This window comes from Monodon monoceros, unplaced genomic scaffold, assembly GCF_005190385.1.
Source record: "Monodon monoceros isolate NGI ecotype Baffin Bay Population unplaced genomic scaffold, NGI_Narwhal_1 Super_Scaffold_16, whole genome shotgun sequence".
Classification (NCBI taxonomy): Eukaryota; Metazoa; Chordata; class Mammalia; order Artiodactyla; family Monodontidae; genus Monodon; species Monodon monoceros.
The window spans coordinates 71,226,058-71,251,655 of NW_021703772.1; the positions used below are offsets into that span (position 1 = coordinate 71,226,058).

At 43.2% G+C, this 25,598-nt stretch overlaps 1 protein-coding gene across 1 annotated transcript in view; it reads left to right on the top strand.

Moving 5' to 3' along the window:
* Positions 1-566: 566 nt before the first annotated feature.
* The window catches only part of PLA2R1 (phospholipase A2 receptor 1), a 116,301-nt gene continuing 91,269 nt past the window's right edge, over positions 567-25,598 (top strand). The window contains exons 1-3 of the mRNA XM_029224783.1: positions 567-816; positions 15,248-15,631; positions 18,461-18,634. Coding sequence (XP_029080616.1) covers positions 702-816; positions 15,248-15,631; positions 18,461-18,634 — 673 coding nt within the window. The 5' untranslated portion in view covers positions 567-701. The remainder of the gene's footprint in view (positions 817-15,247; positions 15,632-18,460; positions 18,635-25,598) is intronic.

A 25,598-nucleotide genomic window follows, 5' to 3' on the forward strand; every position in this document is an offset into this window, starting at 1 on the left:
ACCCAGCTATTTCGCTGGGTTGGGAGGATCCAAGGAGATGGAAGGGGGAGGTAGTTTTTAAATGGGAAAGGAGCTCAACAATGGAAGAAGCTTCAGCGTACTCTGGAGTGAGGAGGGTGGAGACCCCGGCGCACCCCCAGGGATCTCTGGGCTCCACATTCCAGGGGAGAGGAGGTCCAGAGCGCTCCCAGCGCGCCTGGGTCCACGGAGCAGCTCGGTTTCCTCTAAGCTGCTTGCTGCCAAACCCGCAGTGTTTACCATAATCCGGGTGGTTTGCAAACCCAGATGTCAGACTTCCCGTCTCAGAGATTCTCAACTCGCTCACCCCCAACTCCTATTTGGCCTCCGCAAGAAGGAGAGAGAAGGCTGGAAGCAGGAGGCGCGTGCACGGGGCAGCCTCACCCCTCCTCTCTCCCCACCCCAAAGGCAGGAATTTCTGGGATGGGCAGATGGTCCACCCTCTCTTCCTCCCTCCCGCTCCAAGCGGGTAGGGCGGGGAAAATCGCCTGGACTTTTCCGCCTTCCAGCCCATAACCCCGAGTGTCCGCACACTGTGGCGACAGGGGTGACGGTGACGGAGTGGATCTCCGGGACGCAGGGGTGGCGAGGCCTGGAGGAGGGGTGGAGCGCGGAGGAGGCTGCGGTCCCGCCTCGCCCACCGCAGGGCCGGGCGCAGTGTCCGGCGAGCCCAGTGGTTAGCGATGGCGCTGCTGTCGCTGCTGCCACCGCTGCTGCCACTGCTGCTGGCGGTGCCGGCGGGCTCCGCCGAGGGCGCGGCGGCGGCACTCACCCCCGAGCGGCTTCTCGAGTGGCAGGGTGAGTGTCCCCCGGCCCAGAGGGACCAGATGGGCACGTCGGGGGCGGGGGTGGGCAAGAGGAGGAAGGGGCGAAGCTGGGGCGGGCGAGGGTGGCCGGGATTATACGGTGGCCCGCGTCTCTGCAGTCCGGAGAAAGCCCTGCGGATGGGCTAGTCCTGCACCGGGACAGGCCCTGCACCCCCTCCCCCGCCCCGCTTCCTCCAGGCTTCGGTCGGGGGCGCGGCGTGGGGCGGGGCCTCGGCTCGCAGGCGGTTTGACTGGGCTGCGGCCGGGGACAAGCTGCGCGTAGGAGGGTAGGAGATGTTTCGAATGTAAACTTTCCTAGAGCGGTGTATTTGGGAGGACCATCTCTGGGATACATGATGGCAAAAAGATGTCCCATTTTGTCCCCTCCCAAAGCAAGCGCTCTGGGTGTACGCCGCCACCTGCAGAGTGGCCCCAGCCTGGCTTCTCCTCTCTGCCCTTTCGGGAAAGAAAACAATCTTCTCTGTTAACGCTTCTCAGACCAGATAGGGAAGAGGAGCCCCTGTGGCCCCAATGAACTTGTGAGGTGGAGCAAGTTACCCTCTTTGCTCTTCAGTTTCTCCCCTTTGAAAAATGGGGCCTGTGACAGACATAGGACCACTGAGGGTAAAATGTGATCCTTTGCAAGGCGCACGGCAGGCCAGAGTGTGGAGAGTTCCTGCGGAGTTACCATTGCCATATACACGTGTACACGGGATCAATTGATCAAACATTTATTGAGCATCTACTGTACATAAGATTCATAAAGGGCTATGGACAGAGACAGAAAGAGAGATCACCGCTTTCGTAAATAACTGTATGGGCTGCCTCTGAGGCAAAGGAGCCAGCGTGCAAAAGTGCAAGCCCATGTGTGAAGGGAGGAAAGAGGTTGGGAAAAGCTAAATAAACCAGGAGAAGCCTCCAGGCAGCCTCCATACTCTCAGCCTTTGGGGATAAGCTTGGACAGAAGGAGTAAAACATGTCACCAATGTCTGTATTTATTTTTTTCCCCTCTCAACATATTATGTATACATTTTGGAGGTAATCTTCTCTGGACTGTATTCTCTAGCATTCCTAGGAGGCTTTACCGGGGACAGGTTGAGCAATTCTTATTCTAAAGTGGCCGAAGGTCAGAGGCCTCTTACCTCCTTTGTCATTTCAATAAAAATGCTCCTGCAGAGGCACCTGTGACCCCATGGGGGTGATCCGTCTTCACAAACAGTCGCTATGCCACGCTTATTTCTTTACATTTTAAAATGTGGGTCTTGCCTGGGCACTAAATGTCTGTCTAGAAGAGGGCAGCAGCCGAGAGGACAGAAGCTGGAACCTAGCCACACAGAGAGAATGCGCTGGTGTTCTTCTGAGCCAGGATTAGCACTGATGGGCTAATCGCTTCTATATGTAGCAGATCCAAATCCCGGCTGAGATAGTTTCTAATCAGTGCCTTCTTTTTAATAGTCAAGGACACTATGAAGTTAGAATCATCCACTACCTCCTGTCCACTCCAGGTGACAGTTTGCAAATCTGAAGGCATTTGACATAGTTGGCATAGAGATTCTTCAGATGTGAAAATGCCGCTCCTAATTTCTGAAGAGCACAGACTGTGTGACATTGACTGCTCCAGTCCTCACACAGGCTCCCCTCCTTGACTCCAAGCACTCACATCAGTGGAATTTCAAGTATAATCTAGATGGGTTTAAAATCAGGTTTTTCCTGTTTGTCCAAAGATGGAAAAACAAAATCTTAGCGTTAGAAGGGACCTGAGACGTTGTCTAGTCCAGCCATCCATTTTTCAGATGTAGAAGCTGAAATACAGCAGTGTTTTTTAGCTGTGTTTGGGCTCCTACGTTTGCCCCTGTGTTCACTGGACTACATTAACTTACTCTTAGCCGTGATTGGCATCCCCAGAGCAACCAGGAGAAAATATGCACCTATGTCAGTTTCACACCCACTAATAAGGGATAGGTAGTAACACAAGGCAGATTATACATATAGTGTTTATCATTTGATGTGTGTTACTGATTGATCTCTTATTTATTATATTCTTTGATGTGTGTTACTGATTGATCTCTTATTTATTATGTGCATCCCAGCCTTGACAGGCAGATGATGGACAGCATTGTGCTGACTTTTCAGTCATTTACCAATAAATTTGTATTAAAAAATCAGTAGATGCAGTGTCATATAGTTGTTAAGTTCATGGGCCCTGGAACCAGATCGTCTGGGCTCAAATCCTGGCTCTACCGTTTATCAGCTGTGTGACCTTGGGCAAGGTACTTAAGCTCTCTGTGCCTCAGTTTCCTCATATGTAAAAAGGGAGCTAATAATAGTACTTACCCAAGTATTGTCCTTTTGTTTCAGTATCACCACGGTACCCTCTTCCTCTGGCCAGTCCAGACCATTTTGACGTGTTGACAGCCCTGGAACAATTACTTCCCTGTGCACAGCACTGTACATGGCATGTCTGCAGCCTCTCTCCTACCTCTAGTTGCTATAGCAAGGGACCTCATTGTGGTTCTGAAATCTGAGCCCTTCATTCTAGCAAGTGCTAAAACTTGATAATTTCATTCAAGTACCCCAGATACTGGGAGGGTAGAGGGGAGATCAAGGAAGGGGACAGGGCATCCTGGGGAAAAGTGGGCATAGTCTCTGTGGAGGTTGCTAAAGGAAATGAACTGGGGGCAAGTAAAAGAATTTTGAAGCGACGTTGAGGGCTGAAAATTATAAATGTGAAATGGCCCCAACCAACATAGTAAGAGAGCTTCCCCTACAGCACTCAGCTTCTCAGCAGCAGGGATGGAGGGAGCCCATGGCTGTGTCAGTCCTCAGAGACGGTCAAGGTAGGCTCTTTTGAATGGCCAATGACCAAGGGAAGTGAGGGTGAAAGTAAGGAGATGAGAGAGACGGCAGAACAGGAAGGGTAGTGATTATACAATGGAAATAATGAATTTTGGAGGCGGGTCCATTCTCAGTAGTGACCAGGTCCAAGGTATTGCTGCAGAAGTGGTCACTAAAACGAGAACAAGTGAAAGAAGGTCCTCAGACCTTCTTTGGTAATTGGCGTGGAACCCACATGGTGTAGTATCAGTTACTACACTGATCAGTTATCAGTTACCCCCCTCGGAGGGGGTCAAGGAACCGAGTGTCCAGAGCAGTACAGACATATACGTCTGAAACAAAAGTTTCATTAAAGAACACCCTTACCTGATATGACGTGCTGCTACTTTTCTACTCTGTTCTACTCTATTTTGCTTTGTAATGTTCCACTCTATTTTGACTTCATGATGCATTAATGGGCCACAGCCTGAACTGAAGAAAACACCAGGCCAGAGTGTTGGGAGTGAAAGGCCTTGGGGTGGGGAGGCCAATGGAGTGTTTGCTGGAGTCACATAGTGAATGGGAGGAAGAGGTTCAGGGCGGTGCGCTCGGTATGGAGCAATGAAGAGAGGGTGCCACAAAGGAGAGGTTTCTGAAAGAGGGTGGTGAGAGCCACCCCCTGGAGGCAGCAGTGGGAAGGAGTCGTGACCCTGAGATTTTCCCCTTAGCTCCCATTGCTAATACAAAGGTCAAAATGCCCCTCACCACAGCCAGCTGGGTGCTATTAGTGCATACCCTTCCTTCACAGGTGAAGACAGGTTGAGTAACTTGCACCTACAGGAGCTTGTAGAGTAGGGATGTGAACCGGATCCACAAGCACTAATGCAGAGGACCCCTGTGTAGCCTTGCGATCTGATAAAATAGCTCATTCTTATCCCGCTGTTTGCTGGGAGCATGTGACTTGATTTTGTGACAGAAGGAACAGGAGGCCAGTCTCTTGCTCTCTTCAACTCCTCCTTTTCCAAACCTGTGCTTCCACATGTAGGAGTAAATATTTTCACAAAGCCGAAATGTGCAAAGCCATTGATTTATTTCTAGGCAATTTTTATATCCCTGGGCAATGAGCCATTCTCCTAATCTGGGGATTTGGAATTTAAGTAAAAGCATGATCAGCTCCTGGTTTAGCTGCCCTGCCTGGCCGTCAATCACTCCGACCCTCAGACTCTGTTTCTTCCATCTCCGTTCATCATCTTTCAGAAACTCTTCCACTTTATACTTTTCTCATCCCATTTTCTCTGACTGGCTTCTTTCCTCATGAGCCTTTGAGAGTCAGCACAGACTTCCAATTTTTCTGGTCCTTTTTACCCTTTCTCATTAGCTCCTAACCTCTTTTCCTATTATTGGTTGTCACAGTAACTGATACTACACCATGTGTGTTCCACGCCAATTACCAGAAAGGTTGAGCCACACAGAGTTTCGTTATCCCCTCAGCTTCCCTTCTTGAGCTAAGAGTTTGCTTATTTATATCAGGGTTTCTGAAGAAACAATTCTTTGTTCTGCCTCTTCTGAACTCATCCCTATGTGATGAATCTTCATATGATCTATCAAAGTAATGTATTTGAGACATTTATAGACCCTTGTCTCCATCTTCTTTTAGAAATTATCCTTGAAAGCCTTTTAGGAGATGTTCCAAAACAAAGCTAGGAACATAAATTATATTTTTTAATTGATCAGAGTGAAAAGAAATATTACAGTTCATAAAAGAAACAAACCCAAGAACACCTTATAAACACTACAGTGAGTCACTTAGGGTAGAATATTTTATAAAGTCATTCAAGAAAAATGGAGGAATTTTATGAGAATTCCTCTAAACTGGGTTCTGTGATACAGAGCTAAACAAAATAGACAAGAGTTTTCTGCTTTCATGCGGGGCCACATGACTGTCTAATTGACTATACTTTCTAGACTACTACAGTTCCAAAGAAATATGCTAATGAAAAAATTTCATTATTTCTGGCTTTTTGCATCACGCTCTTGAGAAATTTCCTTTTCGGTTATGAAAATATAAACAGGAAATTCAAAGTAATTATTTAACTATAAACATTGGTCTTATTTTGCTGCTATTTTTCACTACCCATGTCCAAAGTTAAGATCTGTTTTTCTCTTACTAACATTTATAAAGGGGTCGTAGTGACTGAGGTAGTCCTTATCAGGATCCTATGAGGACAGCACTATAATTAATTAAGCCCATGGTGCAGATGGAGAAACTAAGGCAGATACTCTCAACCTCAAGCAGTTCTGCCCTAAAAGAAGTGCTCTGTGGTTTGCCAAGGTCTTTTTTCCACAGTGTTAGCCTTGGCCAGTTAACAGGGCAGTCTTTATGGGCGTGTGACCAGAACTGTCTCGTAGGGCTCCATGCTCAGCAGGGCCTTGCCCTTGGGGTTGAACGCTCTGTGGTTTGGGATCTTGGAATTCTTAGTAATTTTTTCTTTTTTTTTTTTTTTTTGGTACACGGGCCTCTCACTGTTGTGGCCTCTCCCGTTGCGGAGCACAGGCTCCGGACACGCAGGCTCAGCGGCCATGGCTCACAGGCCTAGCTGCTCCGCGGCATGTGGGATCTTCCCGGACCGGGGCACGAACCCGTGTCCCCTGCATCGGTAGGCGGACTCTCAACCACTGTGCCACCAGGGAAACCCCTTAGTAATTTTTATTTCTGAATTTGTTCTTTGGGTATGAAATCCTGTGGGACAATGGAGCACAGACCAAGAGATTAAAGCCTCCAGTAAATCTCAGTCCCTCCTCACGTCACCTCCCCATTTTCCTTGGGTGGGTTTTCAGCCTCCCCGTCCATACACCTGTGCTCCGTCCACCATGGCAACCAGGTTGCCTTGGGGCTGGGAAACTGGAGGCCCAGGGCCTGGGAGTGGATGGTCAGTGGTATCTGGGGGCAGGACAAGGCTGCTGTCCCCACTGGGTTGGCTGCACCATTGCATGTTCCGTGGGGACTGAGTGGGGACCTATCACCTGTCTCCAGTCCAGGTACTGAGTGTGTTCCCAGAGCTTTCTGCCACGGAGGTTGCAACCCCTCACAGGCCCACGGGAAGTGAAGATTGACTGGACTTCCCTGTCCCCTCCAGGGCCCTACATTTTTCATTTTACTCTGGGCTCTGTGAATTACGTAGCTGAATAAGAAGCATGGGACTGTTATGAGTTGAATTGTGTCCCCCTCAAAATTAAGATGTTGAATTCATAACCCCCCAAATACCTCAGAATGAGGCCTCACTTGGGGATAGGGTCTTTTCAGATGTAATCAAATTACAATGAGGTGATTAGTGTGGGCCCTAATTTAATATGACTGATATCCACCTAAGAAGGGAAAATTTGGACACAAATACGCATAGAGAGTAGATGATATGAAGAGACACAAGGAGAAGACAGCCATCTACAAGCCAAGGAAGGGGGCCTGGAACAGATCCTTCCCTCACAGGCCTCCAAGGAGCCAACCCAGCCGACACCTTGAATTTTAACTTGTAACCTCCAGATCTGTGAGATAACAAATTTCTGTTTAAGCCACTCAGTTTGTGGTACTTTGTGATGGCAGACTTAGCAAACAAGTACAAGGACTAACAATATATCTACCATTAAGAGTTGGATTTGATTGTGTTTTCTTCTTCTTTCTTTCTTTTTTAAAAATATTTATTTATTTATTTGGCTGCACCGGGTCTTAGTTGCGGCATGCTGGATCCTCATTGCCATGTGCAGGAGTTTCAGTTGCGGCACACAGGCTCTAGTACGCGGCATACGGGATCTAGTTCCCTGACCAGGGATAGAACCTGAGCGCCCTGCATTGGGAGTGCAGAGTCTTAACCACTGGATCACCAGGGAAGTCTCTTGGTTGTGTTTTCACTTCTGTCTCCCACTTAAGTAAATACATATTTTTCTTAAGTGAGTATATTCTCAAAGCAGATAAGATGGATAGCTCAGTGTAAACACTTCTGCTTTCAATAACGTCACGTCATTTCCAGGGTTGTTTGGTTGTTGGCTGAGTTGTTTTCTGCTTTTGTTTTGGTGACCCAGTCTTTGAATCATATCCCCCAGGGCTTCCACACGAAGGCATGTTGAGGGAAGTTTAACAATGTTCTGTCTTATTGTTTCTTGCCATAACATGGTCTTCTGTAGCAAGACTCCCTGGTGACTGAGATGGTATATTTTCAGCACAGTCTATAAGATGTTAACAGAGCCACTGTAAATAATGAGTTTTACACCAGCAATGTCTGAATGTCTGTTAGATACTTTCCAATTAAATAAAGACAAAAATGGAGGAATAGACTAAAAGCTAAAAGGAAGAAAAATGTTTTCAACTCAGTTTAAAAATTCACTGGTAAGATACAGAGACACAGCGAAGAACTTTGAAAGAGAGAAGATTTTCTGCAGAGGTCAGAAGATCTACTGCTAAATGTGATGGACGAAAGGGGAGGCGGGGAGGGAATGAGAGTGGCAGAGTGGCGAGAACAGTCTGGAAGGGTTAATCTACTTCACACAGGGGTTGGTGACAGGCAATTTGAATCCTGACAAAACTAGAGCCCGGTGGAGCAGATTAAGCCAGGTTTAATTTTTCCTGCATGTGAGAAAGTATTGTATGCCTCGTGGAACTTGGAGTGACGATTTTGGGAGATTAGAAAGAAAAGAGAAGAGAACATGTAAAAAGATTTAGCAAGAGGGGTCCCACGGGCCTGTGGAGGTGGTGATTATCCAGGTTCAGAAGCTGCAGGAGAATAAAGAAGGCTCAAAGTCAAGGACAATGCTAGGGCAGGGAAAGAGAAGAAGTTCTGAGACAGGACAAGGGGATATTTTAAAACATACTTAACTTTTTAGTTGATTATAGAAATCAATTGATAGGAAGCCACGGGCTTTGTTAAGTGCTGTCAGATTGTCAAGAGATAAACACCAAATCTCAGATGATCTGGGATAAAAATGCAAGTATTCATGCAGAGATGGCCAAGGAGGATAGAACACACTTTTCACTTTGTTCTGTCCTTTCAAGTACAATGCACATGCTGCATACTGCAAACGCCAGAAATTCCTTGCTTATTGGTTTGGAAAGTCATATTAAGAATCCAGCTTCTCTGCATCGTTCAGCCATGAATGGGACTTGATTCAGCCCCACACAGCATCCCTTCCTGCTACAGAGTAATCTAAGTAAGGAAAACAATCAAATCTGAATCGGAGTCACTGGACAGGACAAACCTGAATTTGTGTAGCTGGAAAATGTCGATACATCTCAAGAGAAAAGCTGCTCAACTTTAGATTGGTTTCAGGGCAGAGATGCCCTCCCCATACTTCCTGGACCCTTTGCATGCCAAAACTGAGATACTGTCAGAAGAGCAAGGAACTGGACAGATTCAAGAGATGCTCCGGGGAAGGAAATGCGTGAGCCCAGCACCAGCTGTGTGGGTAGATGGAGTAGAAGAGGTTTAAACCCAGGGGAATGGAGCTGGAGATTGAAATTGGAGTGCAGTTGGCAAGCTGTGGGCTTCCTATTAGGAAGCTTGTCTTAAACATTGCACTTGACGTGAACCGTGCATTTGAGCTTTTCCTTCCAGTTCCCATAACATGGAAGGGCCCAGAGGCCGGTTTATACGTCGGTTGGATTAGGTGCCACTGTCATGGTGTTATTTATTAAACACCTTTGCTTGCCTAAAATCCACCATAAAAAGAGGATTTCTTTAGGAATTGTTTCATTGTTTGTTTCAAGTGTTGTTGTTGTTTTTTAATCAAAAGAACATACATCTCACCAAGGCTTAACATTTCAAATCGTATCTTATTTACATAACCCTTCATACCTCAGCCCGTTCTAAGAGGAGCTATTTAAAGTATAAGGGGACACTAAAAGGTGGGTGGAAGTGATCAGAAGGGGTGCTGAGCATGAAGTGGAAGGGCCTCAAGAGGAACTTCCTGCAGGGACCCCCCAGTTGGCACTCTTCCAACTCTAATCGCAGCCCCAGGCTTTAGACTCCAACCTCATGGTATCTTAGGGATTGGCCGGTATCTGACAGTGTATCAGATCCCTGAAGCCAGAAAACAAGTCATTGCAACTACCTTTTCCAGAATCCTCCCATTCTATCGAATACCAAATCCTGTCATTTCTTCCCTCTTTGAATTCTCTCTCTAGTAACTAGAGTCTAACCATTCCCTTCCTTTCTCATCACCACCAGTTGAACTGACACCTCTGTCTCTCTTGCCGGATCAAAGCAATAGCCTTCAGACTGTTCTCCATTCTGCACGTGGGCTGTCTCATCCCAGCTAAGTGAGAACTCCTCCAGGGCAGGAACTTGGACATTTGTCTCATACCTCTACTCTCCTAAAACCATGCTGGGGACACAAAAATGCTCAATAAATGTTTTTATTGAATGATTTACCACCCTGATTCATCTTCCACACCACAGCCTCAGTCATGCCTTCTCTTGTTCCAAAAATTCCCTTTATCTGAATAATATACAAATTTTTGAATAACATTTAAGCTCTTCATAAAATGGCCCCAAACCACCTCTTTCCAACTTTATATTCTACAACCACCAAACACTTTTAGATAGTGAGGCGCTTGTCACCCTAGAGCTAATTATTTTCATCACCTTTGAGCATTGATGACTTTTTGCTCTGTCCACAGTGCCCCCTGGCCCAACCCTTCACCTCTCTGTCTATACCTCCTGCACTACCTGAACTCTCCCTCTGTAATGAGGACAGGCACCCATGCTGGTCTAGTTCACCCATGTACCTCCATGTGCAACAAATATTAGGTCCCTATCAAATGTTTGTTGAATGAAAGTGTGTGTGTGTGTTCTTGTGAGAGAGTGACTGATTGATTGATTTCTCTGATCTTCTAGGCCAAAGTGACCCCTTCTAACTCCTGCCTTCCACCTTATTGTGCTTATACCTCTTACGTCAATATGTATTTTGGCATTAAGTTATAGTTCTTCCTGTACACTTCATGATGTACTCCCAGGGAGAATGTCAGTTCCTTGAGGGTAAACACTATGGCACATATATCCTTCTATCTGCAGGGCTCCTAACACACCACCATATTAGGCGCTCAATTAATGTTTGTTTGAAATTTCAAGTCTCCCACTTCAAGTTATTTGGCAACAATCTACAGCAGCTCATTTTCTGCTTTCTAGGTTATAAATGAATGGATGTAAAATAGAGTTAGACCTATATGGTTTTCACTAAGTATATCAATATAAAACTTCTAAGAAAAAAATGGATTTGGAAAAAGAAATGTATAAGAATGATTCAGTTAAATGAGCTTTACAGTCCCATCCAGCGCTGAAGTTCATGATTCTGGGTGTATGGGTAGGTAGTCTCCTGTATCATGTCCATGTGCTCTTCTGCTGTCTCCTCCCTGGAAAATGGGCCAGTACGTGCGCGCACACACACACACTCTCCACCTAGAAAGGTCTGACAACACTGAGGCGCCATGTCCACCTCACACATGGCATCACTTGAAGATCCAGTCAAGTGTTTTAAATTCTAGTCTATTTTCTTTTTCTTATCTTTCATCCCTTGTTTTTAAGGGCTTATTTTAAGTGCAGTTACAATGTTTACTTTGGAACTGATGGAACTCCCTTCTTTTCGTTAACTAGGAGACTTCCCATGATTCCAGAACGAATAGATATAGTTTTAAAGAACAGATATTTAGATAAATGATTCCTCTATCTCTGGTACCCTACACAGTGCCTTCCACATAGTCAGCAACCAGTAGATGCTTGTTCAATGAATGAATAAAGAAATAAATGAATAAAGAAATTCTCCTTCCATTCCTTAGAAATACATGTCATCTTGTGAGGCCAAAGGGTGGATCTAAAATCATCTTGTCTCGAAAGGAACTCAGAAGTAGAAAGTAGAGCCCCTATCTTCTATGGATTTTATTTTTTAAGGATGAAAATTAGTTTATAAGTTACTTCCAGTAAATCAATCCTTTTTCTCCTCCTAAACTTACAATTATGAAGGGAACTATAATAGCATTTTACTGCAAAGAGATTCAGTAATTCTGGCAGTACTTCATTAATCACTTAATCAGTGTTCAAGCAGAACTGATGTCCTTGACATATATAATCAATCTTGATTCCTCCCACACTTGATCTTCATCCTGTTTTTTTTTTTTTTTTTGCGGTACGCTGGCCTCTCACTGTTGTGGCCGCTCCCGCTGAGGAGCACAGGCTCCGGACGCGCAGGCTCAGCGGCCACGGCTCACGGGCCCAGCCGCTCCGCGGCATGTGGGATCTTCCCGGACCGGGGCACGAACCTGTGTCCCCTGCATCGGCAGGCGGACTCTCAACCACTGCACCACCAGGGAAGCCCGATCTTCATCCTTTTTGAAATCTGTCTACAGACACTAAGGACTGGTGGCTTATTTTCATATTATGTTTTTGTTAGAGATGACTCATATACACATATAATGATAATCCGAATATTGATACCTATATTGGGTTTCCTCATAGTCTATTTGAAAACAGTTGTTTTCTCTTCAGTGAATTTATGGAGATTAATGGTGCTAAGACCAGATTCTATTATAGCTTAATGGGAAAATGGGATTGGGCCGTTTTTTAGCTTAGTGTGACATATTATTCTTTTGGTGATGGCATGTTTATTGTTATTGGTAAGCCAGAGCTACTTGTTTATGATACATTCTGAGGAACTTTTCCAAAGCCACATCCTAAAGGCAGCTGGGCTTAGAAATATGATAGCACCCTAAAATTGAGCATCAGGGAGTTAAGTTTGTCGAATATCTTCTGCTTTGGAAAGGTGTTTTTATGACCAGTGGTAGAACTACAAAAGCTCTGATTCTACCACTCCTTTTCTCTTAACACTTAATAATTTGGACATTTTAAAACATTATTTATTCACCTCAAATTTTAGTGATTTATAATTTCCATGTCCATTTACTTACAGACCACTCATTTACCCATCCATACACTGCTGGTCAACATCAAGCATTTCTGTCTTTCTTGTAAGAGAGCTGCAGTATAGACTCTACAGGTTGACAGTGTGGAAGATGAATAGATGAAGACTCAATTCATAATCACACATGTATTTGAACAAATGAGACAAAGATTTTGTCACCTGGTTATTTGAGGAATATTTTTCCTCCATGAAAGGTGATAGCATGGTATTTCTGGATTGTTTAAAACTAAAAAGTCTACACCTGCTATGGGCTGCAGAATCTAAAGTAAAAATGAGCTTTTGTGCTAATGCTACATGTCTTTGGGGGTATGCTCAAATTAGTACTCTACAGGTGTTCAACCAGACCTACAGCTGGATCTGCAGACTAAGAATCAGGAAGCCAGAAAGACGGTAATGACAATAATAACAAAAATTCACATTTACTGAGGTCTTCCCGTGCCATGGTAGTGCATGTGGTGCTTTGCAAGCGTTATTTAATGGAATACCCTTAACATCCCTATGAGGTGAGTATCATACATATTCCTAGTTCAAAGAGGAAAGGCAAGGCTCACAGAGATCGAGAAATTTGCCCAAAGTTACAAGTCTGGTCTGTGGTGGATCTGTCTGATTCCAGAGCTCTCAACCACCAGCCAGGTAGTCTACCCACCTATCTTAGGTGTATGGACTGAGGCCCAGAGGGCTATGGTACAGCCAGTGAGTTGCAGAGCTGGATATATTTGAACATATATATTAGATAGAAGCTAAAGTACAGAACAATTATAGTAAAATAATTATCCTTTAGTGAAAAATTAATGGGACTCTGGGCTAGCTAGAAAGTTATTAGTAGATTACAACAGAAATTAAGGTTAACATTCTACCCAGGCATGAAAAGGTGAATAGGAGAGCTGGAGAGAAGGTTAATAATTATCAGAGTCCACACTGCATTGGCGAGAGGTAGATTTGATCTTGAATGACTATACTAATAACTACACAGACATGGGCTTCGTTAGGAAAACAAATTTCCTGATCTAAATGAAATCTCCCTAAAACAGTTCATTCTCTGCCCCCTGCCCCCACTCCTTTCTCTTTTGTTCTGATGTATGGTGATCAAAGCAATTCTCTGACAACTATTTCAACTCCTCAAATATAGGGTTATAAATAAGGTTATCAATTATTACATGAAGTATAGCTTCCATTAATACATTGACAATCTTTTTTCAACAGTGTCTTAAGCGATTTTGGTTATTGTAAATCAGCTCTTCTTGGCCTGAGCAACTTTAGAAAAACAAAAAGAACTTTTACCAAAATGAAACATTCCAGTGCATGAGGACGCTCATTCTGCAGTGTTCCCAATCTCTAGAAGGCTCTGCCTGTGTCCACTATGCCCCTGCCACCGCACACACCTGGCCCTAAATCACAGCCGTTTTAAGGGAACCTGATAATGTCCCTTTAGATTTTTGAAGAATGGACAGGAAGTAAGATGTGAGAGCAGAGCCTAGTGAATAGGAGAACAAAAGAGCTCTTGGACCTGACCAGACAGTCTGCGCTGAGTAACCCAGCAACCATGAGCCTAAGTAAGCTGCAGCTGCTGGCGTGTTTAATCAACATCAAACATTTCCTGAACTTCCACGATGTGCTCAGGACACTCTGAACTTGGACAAAAGAAATCAGACATGATTTCCACCTTCAAAAACCCTGTGGGAGGACATGTTCGTAACTGTTGTGTAATAGATGCCTTCCAGGCCAGCGACTTGAGGTAAAGTCAGGTAGTGGGCAGGTAGATACCACTAAGTCCTGGCTGGGCCCTGCCACAGCTTTTCCAAAGGAAACTCACCCAAATCTCTTCTTCTGGCTCCCAAAGATTAGAGGCTCAGGGGTAGATCACAAAATGCCTACTTCCTTCACATTCCCACGTGGCCTGTGTGGTTTCAATCCTGTCACAGTGCTCTTGCAACCTCTCATGTACCTAGGTGAGGGGCCTCACCTAGTGTCCTCGACATGTCTGCTGTTGCCCAACAAGGATGCTCCCAGGAAGAGTCCATCCCCATAGTATATGTCCCCATCCTTCCACACCTGATGGACCCAGCACAGAAAACAAATGTGGAGAAGCATTTTTTCTCACCAGCATTGCGTCTTATATCAAGACACAAAGCAGCCCTTGACTTCTATCCTTTAGGTTTTCTACTGAAATTTGATGGTGGAAATTTTGATTTCAGTGGCTCTTGATTCAGCTGCCATATTCCTAACATTCAGGCACTTGTCTGAAGAAAACCAAAGTGTCCCCATGCCTCTGGGCACCCAATGTCTCTCCCTTGCAGCGCTGAGTATTATCACCAATCCCCGCTCTCTCTTCAGTTGTGGCGAGCTCCTTTTCTACCAGTACCATTCTGGAGTGGATTCACAAGCATCCCTTGTTACTGGAGGGCCAATGCTGTCTTAGACCAGAGGTTTTCCATTAGCTCTAGTAAGTCCATGTATGCTTCCCAAGAAACTCCTTTGTTTTGTGCAAATCAAGCCCCTGTGGTGGACCCCACACATCAACTTCAGATCTGTTTGCGACAGCTGTCAGTGTGACACATCACAGCTCAGACATGCACATTGGGATCCTCCCGACACTGGTTAATTATATATGAAGATTCTATACCATATCTTCTATTTTGCTGTTTCAGATAAAGGGATCTTCATTATCCAAAGTGAGAACCTCGAGAAATGCATTCAAGCTGGCAAATCTACACTGACCCTGGAGAGTTGCAAACCACCCAACAAGTACATGCTGTGGAAGTGGGCTTCAAACCACCGCCTCTTTAACATCGGAGGCAGCGGCTGCCTGGGCCTGAATGTGTCTAATCCAGAGCAGCCACTGAGCATATACGAGTGTGATTCCACCCACATTTCCTTGAAGTGGCGCTGTAACAGGAAGATGATCACCGGCCCGCTCCAGTACATGGTCCAGGTGAAGCACGACAACACGCTTGTGGCCTCCTGGAAATACCTTCATAAGTGGGTTTCCTATATGTCAGGCGGTGGAGGCATCTGTGAATATCTGAACAAAGGTAAAAAAGGATTTCAACCAAAGTACGCATGAAATGACATGTTTAGCAAGTTTGCCCGTAAGTAAAGATTTGTAAAATATATGAAAGAGGTGCACAGCCCCTAGAACCTCCAGGCACTTCTGCTAAATACAATTTAGTTGCTTACTCGCTTATTGTAAAAGGATTACTGGAGTCTTGGAATGGGCTTGCTAAATTCTGCTAAAGAAACAGAACTGCGAATTTAAAGGTATTAGAGGAGAAAACACTTCAATAACTTTGGGAATCAATGGAAAGGAGAAAGAACAGGAGGACGAGGGAGAAAGAAAATAAAAATAGAAGGAAAAGATTTTTTGAAGTTAGACTTTCAGGATGAAAATAAGAGCCTCTCCCGTCAATATTTCTTTTATTGTAGAAACTTTGTCCCATGTGTGGAGTGTGTCTGCAGGGCACCTCAGTGCCTCCTAAGGCCTGGCTGGCATCCGTATGGTGGTCATGTTACAAGGCATTTATTTATTTAATTTATTTTTTAAAAGATTTTTGACGTGGACCATTTTTAAAGTCTTTATTGAATTTGTCACAATATTGCCCTTGTCTCATGTTTTGGTTTTTTGGCCCCGAGGCCTGTGGGAATCATAGCTCCCCGACCAGGGATCAAACCCACACCCCCTGCATTGGAAGGCGAAGTCTTAACCACTGGACCGCCAGGGAAGTCCCGTGTTACAAGGGATTTAAAGGCAGACTATTGTCAGGGGTTATTTGGTGTGTGCCGGGGAGTAGGAAAGCACGGTTTTGGTGGCGGGTAGGGGGAGGTGTTTTCATTTTCCATGGTTCTGTGATATTTGGTATTTTTAAACAGAGAAAGAAAGCACCTTAGTTCTGAAATTCTGAAACCTCAAACCTGTTTGTCAGGTTTTGTTTTGTAGCTCTCTTCATTCATTCATCCACCCATTCACCGTCCATCACGCATCCATTGAACACTGACTGTTTCTGTGCCGGGCATCTGATTTACAAAGGCCAACAAGACAGGTGTGGTCCCTGCCCTCATGGTGCTCTGTAGAATTATGGCTTACTAAGAGCTTCTATTTCTAAGAATTCTAGGAAACAGAGCAAGGAGCTACCAAGATCTAAAGTAAGACTTTCTCCCGTACCTGCGAGAAATGAGTAAAGAGAGACAGCCAAGGGCAAGCCATTTTCAGGACTCACTACAATAAAGCAAGTGCAGCATACCAGCACACTGAATAATCCACAGCTCTAAGGAAGAACTTGGCATGTTGTTCCAGGTTAACATTTTAGCCATATGCCCACGCTCACGATGCATGCAGAGGAAGACTGAGTAGAAGGCAGAGGAAGGAAACAAGAGGATGTGTCCTGGTATACCAGTAGCTCCTAACAGCCTCAACCTCTAGGGCTGGTGGTGTGGAGTGAGCTCAGGCAACACCCGCCCCCCACCAGCTGTGGGAGAGGGTGGGAATCTCCACAGCCAGCCCCTTCGCTCCAGGACCTACTGATTTAATTGAGGGTGGCCCTGATCTCCCTCACTATAGAAAGCCCCAGCTGAGTCATGAAAAGTTGTTGTTTTCTGCTTAAGGCCAAGGATGACTGATCATTGAAATACTCTGAGGGAGCAGCCAGCCGGCCATTCAGCAGGGCCATCTTTCTCCTAGACCACTGCAGGGGCCTCGAGCCAGGCATCCACTTTGCCCTCTCTCTGTGTACATTCTGTTTGCCACTGTGCACCCCGTGAGTCTTTAAAAATCGGATCATGTGACTTTCCCATTCAAAACCCACTGATGACTTCCCACCGCCTCCAGGGTAAAGGTCAAAGCCCATGATGTGGCAGAACCGGCCCTCTGTGAGCTGACGCTCCACTGCCTTCCTGGTTCTGCCTCGCCCGGGGCCTCCCTGCGCTTCCCCGTCCGCCCCGCACAGTTCTTGTTGCAGGTCCCTCGTGCTCCCCGGTACTTGCTGCTCCTTATGCCCCAAGAACTCTCTTCCAAAGACTTAAACCTCTTCCCCCAGTTCTTATTCAGAGAGGCCTGCCCTGACCACCTTATCAAAAATAGTGCCTCTAAAAAAAAAAAAAAAAAAAAAAAAAAAAATAGTGCCTCTACCCCTTCAAACACACACACACACAGAGTCATTCTGTTCTTACAGTATTTTGTTTTTCTTCATGGTACTTATCACTACCTGAAATTACATGTTTACTTGTATATTTGCCTTCTCTTTTTTTCTCCCCACGAGAACAGAAGCTCCATATGAAAGCCAACTTTTACTCATTTGTTCACTATTACATCATATACCCAGTGCTGGACACATTAAATGCTCAACAGATGTCTGCTGAATGAATAAGTTAATAAATGCCTATGAACCTCGAGATTCAGATGCTGATGGCTGATGTATTTGGGGACTGGAAGATATTTTAAACTGAAATCTCCAACTACATACAATATCTTGAAATAACCAATAATGGAAAAGAATCTGAAGCTGTATACCTGAAACTAACACCATACTGTAAATCAACTATAGTTAAATAAAAATAATAATAAATAGATAAATTTTTTCTTCTCATCCATTCACAAATATGTATGCTACTGTAGCAGTGCACCATAGTGAATAAACAAGGAGATAAACATACAAACAAACCATTTATCAACATTTCCCCTGAACACAGCATTCAGCCTTGCACTTTTCCATACACTAGACACTGAAGTCCTGAGGGTTCTCTGTGGTAAAGCGAGGGCCTTGCCCAGTGTAGATTTTCAGTCAATAAAAAATGCATTCACTTTATGAAGTTTCCAAAGATAAAGCTGACATACTACTTAATTGATTTTGTCCTTTTCTTTCTCCTAGATTTGTATACAATCAAAGGGAACGCCCACGGGACACCGTGCATGTTTCCCTTCCAGTATAACCGGCAGTGGCATCATGAATGTACCCGGGAAGGGCGGGAAGACAACTTGCTGTGGTGTGCCACAACCAGCCGATACGAAAGAGATGAGAAGTGGGGATTTTGCCCAGATCCCAGTAAGAATAAAATCTAGTCTTCCCCATATGTCATGAAGGAATCAAGGATGAGTAGAAAGTTATTGTATCTAAAGGAAAGCACTGAGATTGATCTACTAAAATCTGAATAAGCTCTTTGATTCCATTTATCCAGGCTTTGATTTTGTTTGTTTTTGCCTTGAAAAGACGATTCTGATGTATATTCCTTTTTTCCCCTAAGTTCCAAAGATGTTAATTAGCCATTCCTCATTAAGTTCAGTACATAAGGATGCTTTAACCGGAATCAAATTATAATACTCTGTGATCTCATTAATCCCAGCTTCCAGGAAGGACACTTCAAAACAAACCTGAATGTGTATAAAGCTCAGTTATCCTTCCAATCCACTCCCTCTTATGAGCTGCCTTAACTTCTCCATGTCCTGACTGCTTGCTTTGCCCATTGTCACATCCAGGCATCAGCTGGCCCTTGATGATCTTTTTAAAATCACAGTCGCCCTTGTTATTTCTCGACAATGAGTTCTTGTCTTGATTCCCTTTCCTTGTTACTCGATTTCTAGCTATAACCTCAAAATCTTTTTCTCTACTTAACCCAATTTTCAAGGTCCAATGACAGCTGCAATGTTCTAATTTTTTTTGTCAGTTAGTACTTTATTATTTTATTGTATTTTCATTTAGCTTAAAGGTTTCCAGTGGTTCTTAAGTATTGGGGGTTATTTATATATACCTTCTACTTTCTATATTCAATTTCCTTCACCTTGGTTTCTGCAAGGCAGAGAATATAGCTTTTGCAATCTCTTCATCTTCCATGCCTACCTTCCCTCCGCATAGTTAACAAAATGCCACAAAGAAATTGAAACAAAAAGAAACTGAAGAGATTAACTCCAAAGAATCTGATTTATAAATTGCCTGTTGAATTGTTTTCTAATCTAAGAGCCAGTACAGCTTAGTGAATTAGAAAGAGTGTAGGTTTTGAAATCGGAAAGACCAAGGTTGGAGTCCTGCTTCTTCCCAACAATGAGATCCTGAGTCTCAGCTTCCTCATTATAAAATGGAGATAATAACAGTACCTATTCGGGTTATTGAGAGGATACAATTAGATGATGCATCTAAGCCACTTATCACAGTACCTGGTACTCACCAGGATTACCATCATCATCGTCATAGCATCATCAGGCCTAATTTATCCTTTCAGCATGTGCTTCTGAATCAATGATCCTACGTCTTTATTATCTGTCAACAGCACTAAGCTAAGCATAGTGTTAGGACTTAGGACCCTCTCTTCCAAGAACTTGGCCTCTAGATGGAATACAGGACAGACAGATTTGCTCCATGCCTGGAAATGCAGACTATATTTGACATGATGCTCTAGAATCACCTGGGGGATAGTTTAAAACATATATCCTTGACCAGTCCCGGAGATGCAGTGAGCGTTTGCATTTTTTTTTTTTTTTTTTTGTGGTACGTGGGCCTCTCACTGTTGTGGCCTCTCCCGTTGCGGAGCACAGGCTCCGGACGCGCAGGCTCAGCGGCCATGGCCCACGGGCCCAGCCGCTCCACAGCATGTGGAATCCTCCCGGACCGGGGTATGAACCCGTGTCCCCTGCATCGGCAGGCGGACTCTCAACCACTGCGCCACCAGGGAAGCCCGAGCGTTTGCATTTTTGACAAGTGGCCCAGGTGATCCTGTGGCAGATAATTCTTCATCAGATAATTCATAATATGCAGGTAGTTCTACGCAACATACATCTATATACATGGGTGATATCAAGACATTTAGCAACCAATCTAGTATGAGCTCTTGGCCAATCCAAGTGGAGACCTTAATGTGGAGGTTAGGAGTCCCAGAGGCCCACTGCTGGTATTAACCCCTTATCTGCTGTAATGTGAGGGGATGCTGAGGCAGCAAGAGGCACTTGAGGAGCTCAGGACAGCAGCTCTTCACCAACCAGCATGAAAGTATTTCATCATTTATTGACTGTCAGATCATCAGCCTTCTCTATCTGAATCTGAATGTCTGTATGGAGGTGTATGTGCATGTAATCCCTACACTGCTTGGATTCTTGAGTCAGATGTCACATTATTTACATCATCTTCTCTTTCCATTTCCATGTCCAGTAGATGTCATTATTAAAAGTAAAGAAACCAATACTAATAAGATTAACATGTATTTCACATGGCCCTAATACTGTTTTAAACTACACTATTCTCCTTGAGATTCTTTGAAGGGCACTGTCACCATGCTCTGTCACTTTAGCCAGTTATGGTTTCCCAGGTGGAAGCCTGGGTTTAGTTGTGCCCAGGGCTTTGCAGTGCCTAGACTATCTATTTGTTCAGCTTCCTACAGTTCAGAAGCGTCCTCCACTTGACAGCTTGCGATTCCAACTCTCCTAACCTTTACCACAACCAGCAGAGAGCATGTTTCTTTGTGCAGTGCTAAATTACAGTTCCAGTTTTCTTCCTTTCTTGTTACTTTTGGTTCCTGGTGGCCAACTTAAGTCAAAATGATGTGCCGGAGACTGGAATCTGAGCAAGCAGACAGTTCTTTCCATGGGGTCAAAAAGTGGACAGAACAGCAAGGAGTGAGTAGATTAAAGCAAAGATTCATACTTCTGTATCTCATCTTTCTTACACAGAATTTTTTTAGTATCTCAATGTAGAATAATGCCCTTTTTTAAAAACGTTGATTGTAAGTGAGCACAATGTAAATTTAGTGCCAATAAACACATACAAAAACACACTAGCAGGGAGGGATATGATAAAACATCTGTCACCATAGATCTTCAGGAAAAAGGATGATATAGAAGAATCTTTCTAGGTTTGTTTGGAGGCAATTCTGTGTCATACTATGTCCGTCCTGGTTGTGTGTCTTACACAGCTGGAGAGTCAGGCTTAGTTAGTTTGAGATATTTTTAGGGTACCAACCTCTGGGATGATCTGATTGCCCTGGAACCTTATTCACCTGATACAATTTTTATCAGTAACTTGAATGATGTAACAGAGCAGATAGGTACCAATATTGATGTATGACTGCCAACCTCGGCTTTGTCAGCAGTATTATTACGTGTCTCTTGTCATGCTGCTCTCTCACTCCCGGCAAGGGTCATACAAACCTCTCTACTCTCCCCTGACTTCTAACCCTGCCCTACATTCTCCTTCCCAACTCTTAAGAGATGACCTCAATCCCTACCTCCCAAAGAGAACAGGATCCATCAGAAGGGAAGTTTTGACAACTTCCTGCTCCCAAGCCTTTAAGCCTACCTGGGTTTGCACCCATCTCCTTTTTCTCCTTCCTGTGCAATAGTGGTCCTCCTCCTACCTAGGGCAAATCTCGCCATCTGGACTCTGGAGCCTCCCATCCAATCTTCTCCAACTTGTATCTCAGTGTTTCTCAAAGTGTGGTTCCAGTAGCATCAGCATTCTCTGAGAACTTGCTAGAAATGCAAATTACCAGCCACATCCCAGACACCTATATCAGACATTCTAGAAGTGCAGCCCCAGCAATCTGTGTTTTAACAAGCCTTCTAGGTGATTCCAATGCACACTCCTACTCTAACATAGATGAATGATGGATCCTTCTCATTAGCAGTTAAACCTACTCACGTCTTAAAATAACATCTTAAAATAATACAACTCCTTCATCTCCACTTCAGTCTCCTGAAAATACCTATCTCTCTCATCCCCTGCATAGACAGACTTCTCAAAAGAATTGTCTCCCCACCTTCACCTTGCTTTCGTTCCCCAGAGCAGTCTCTTCTTGGCTTCTATGAAGATGTATGCCTGACCTCCATTTCCACAAACCATTCATTCACTCTTTTCCACAAATATGTATTGAACACCTGCTATGTACCAAGCACTCAGCTGGGTGCTGTGATTATAACCACAAATGTGAAAGATGAAAGTCATGGTGCCTGCCCTAATGAAGTTCACATTCAAGTGAATGCTGCTGAAGGGCCTGATTTGACAAGGTCTGAAACTAAGTGTTTGCTGGATCTGGCAACATGGAGGTCATTGATGGCCTTGACAAGATATACTCTAGTTACAGATTGAGTGGGTTAAAGAGTAAATGGAAAAACAGAAGAGAAAGGAAGGAACACTTCCCAATTCATTTTATGAGGCCAGTATTACCATGGTACTGAAACTAAAGACATCACAAGAGAAGAAAACTACAGACTAATATCTCTTATGAATATACATGCAAAAATCCTCAACAAAATACTAGCAAACAGAATCCAACAACATATAAAAAGAATTGTACACCATGACCAACTGGAACTTATCCCAAGAATGTAAGATTGGTTGAAAATCTGAAAATCAATTAATGTAATACCTATATAAGTAGGAGAAAGGACACACAATTATCTCAATAGGTGCAGAAAAAACATTTGACAAAACATTACATCCCTTCATGAAAAAAACAAAACTAAACTTAAAATAGAAGAGAATGTCCTCAACCTGATAAAGGGCATCTCTGAAAAACCCACAGCCAGCATACTTAATGGTAGAAGACTAGATGCTTTCCCATAAGATCAGGAATAAGACAGACTATCCACTCTCAACACCTCTATTCAACACTGTACTGGATGTTCTAGCCTGGGCAAGTAGGCAAGAAAATTTAAGTCATCCAGATTGGAAAGGGGGTTGTAAAACTATCTCTATTTGCAGATGACATGACCCTGTATGCATAAAATTTTAAGTAATCCACTAAAAAACCTACTACAACAAATTGACTCATTCACAGGATACAAGATCAATATATAAAAATCAATTGTACTTCAATACTGTAGCAATGAACAATCCAGAAATTAAATTAAGAAAACAAATCCAAAAAGAGATGGAGAGAAAACAAATCCATTTATTGTAACATCCAAAAGGATAAAATCCTTAGGAAAAATTTAACGAAAGACATGAAAAACTTCTCTCTAGAAACTACAAAATATTGTTGAAAGAAATTAAAGAAAATTAAATAAATGGAAAGACATTCCATGTTCATGTAATCAGAGGACCTAATATTGCTAAGATGGCACTACTACAGCAATCTTTATCAAAAACCTAGCTGACTCCTTTGCGGAAATTGACAGGCTCATCCTAAAATTCACATGGAAATTCAAAGGACCCAGAAGAGCCAAAATAATCATGAAAAGGAAGAACAAAGTTGGAGGACTTATACTTCTCATTTTCAAAACCTATGCAAAGTGACTGTAATCAAGACAATGTGATACTGTCAAAATGAAATAAAACTGAGAGGCCGCACTTATGATTAATTGATTTTTGACAAGGATGCCAAGACAATTCAATGGGAAAACAATAGTCTTTTCAAAAAATGGTGCAGGGAAACTGGATTCCACATTCAAAAAAATAAAATTAAACTCCTATCTCTCACCTTATAAAAAAAATTAACTCAAAATAGATTTTTAAAACTTACATGGAAGAGATAAAACTATAAAACCCTTACAAGAATACATAGGGGTAAATCTTCATGATCTTGAAAATGCAATGAATTCTTAGATATGACACCAAAATGCAAGCAACAAAAGAAAAAAATAGATAAGTTGAACTTCATCAAAATCAAAAATTTTTGTGTTTCAAAGGACACAATGAAGAAAGTGAAAAGACAACCCATGGAATGGGGTAAAAAATTTGCAAATCAGATATCTAATAAGGGACCTATATCTAGAATATATAAAGAACTCATAACTCAGTAATAAAAAGACAAAAATCCCAATTTAAAAATGGGTAAAGTGTCTGAATAGACATTTCTCCAAAAATAGATTTACAAATGGCCAATAACCACATGAAAAGATGCTCAGTATCATTAGCCATCAGGGAAATTCAAACAAAAACTACAGTGAGATACCACTTTACATCCCACAGGATGGCTAAAATCAAAGAGACAGACAATAACAAATGTTGACAAGGATATAGAGAAATTGGAACTCTTATCCACTGCTGAAAGGATTGTAAAAGGATACAGCTGCTTTGGAAAACAGTCTGTCAGTTCCTTAAAAGGTCAAACATTGGGTTACCATATGACCCCTAATTCTACTCCTAGGTATATATCCAGGAGAAATGAAAACATATACCTACACAAAAACCTTTACACAAATGCTTATAGCAACGTTATTTATAAGAGCCAAAAAATAGAAACAACCCAAATGTCTACCTGTTGATGAATGCATAAATAACATGTAGTATACCCAGTAGTATTTAATAGGATATTATTGGACAATGTAAAGAAATGAAGTACTGGTACATGCTACAACATGGATGACCATTGGAAACATTATGCTAAGTGAAAGAAGCCAGTCACAAAAAGATCACACACTGTATAATTCCACTTATAAGAAATGTTCAGAATAAGCAAATCTATAGAGACAGACACAAGTTTAGTGGTTGCCTTGGGCTGGGGGTAGGGGTGAGGACTGAGGGAAAAATGGTAAGTGACTGCTAATGGGAACTGGGTTCCCACAAAAATGTTCTAAACTTGATTGTGGTGATGGTTGCACAATGCTTTGAATATACTAAAAACTATTGAACTATATACTTTAAATGGGTGAGTTATATGGCATGTTAATTATATCTCAGTGAAATTGTTTTTTTTTAAGAGTAAATGATAGATGAGAAATTGGAGACAGCATACATATAAAAATATGTGATTAATGGGAGTAGAGAAAAGGTAGAGACTGCGATGGATGGGGAGGCCAAGGGAGGGATTTTTTTTGTTTCTTGTTTTTTAAGGATGAGAGCTGCTAGGTCACCTTTGAATGCTTCTGGAAAGGATCTAACAGAAAGAGGTTGAGGATGCAGGAAAGTGAAACAATTGGTGAAATAAATATGGTCTCTCAGAAGGCAGAACGAAATAGGGTCCAGATCAAAGATGGACAGACTGACCTTTTATGGATGTAAAGACAACTCCATGGGAGGGAAGAAGGAGAGGATAGTACAGGTCCAAGAAGGTTGATGGATTAAGTGATGGGGAAAATGAGGA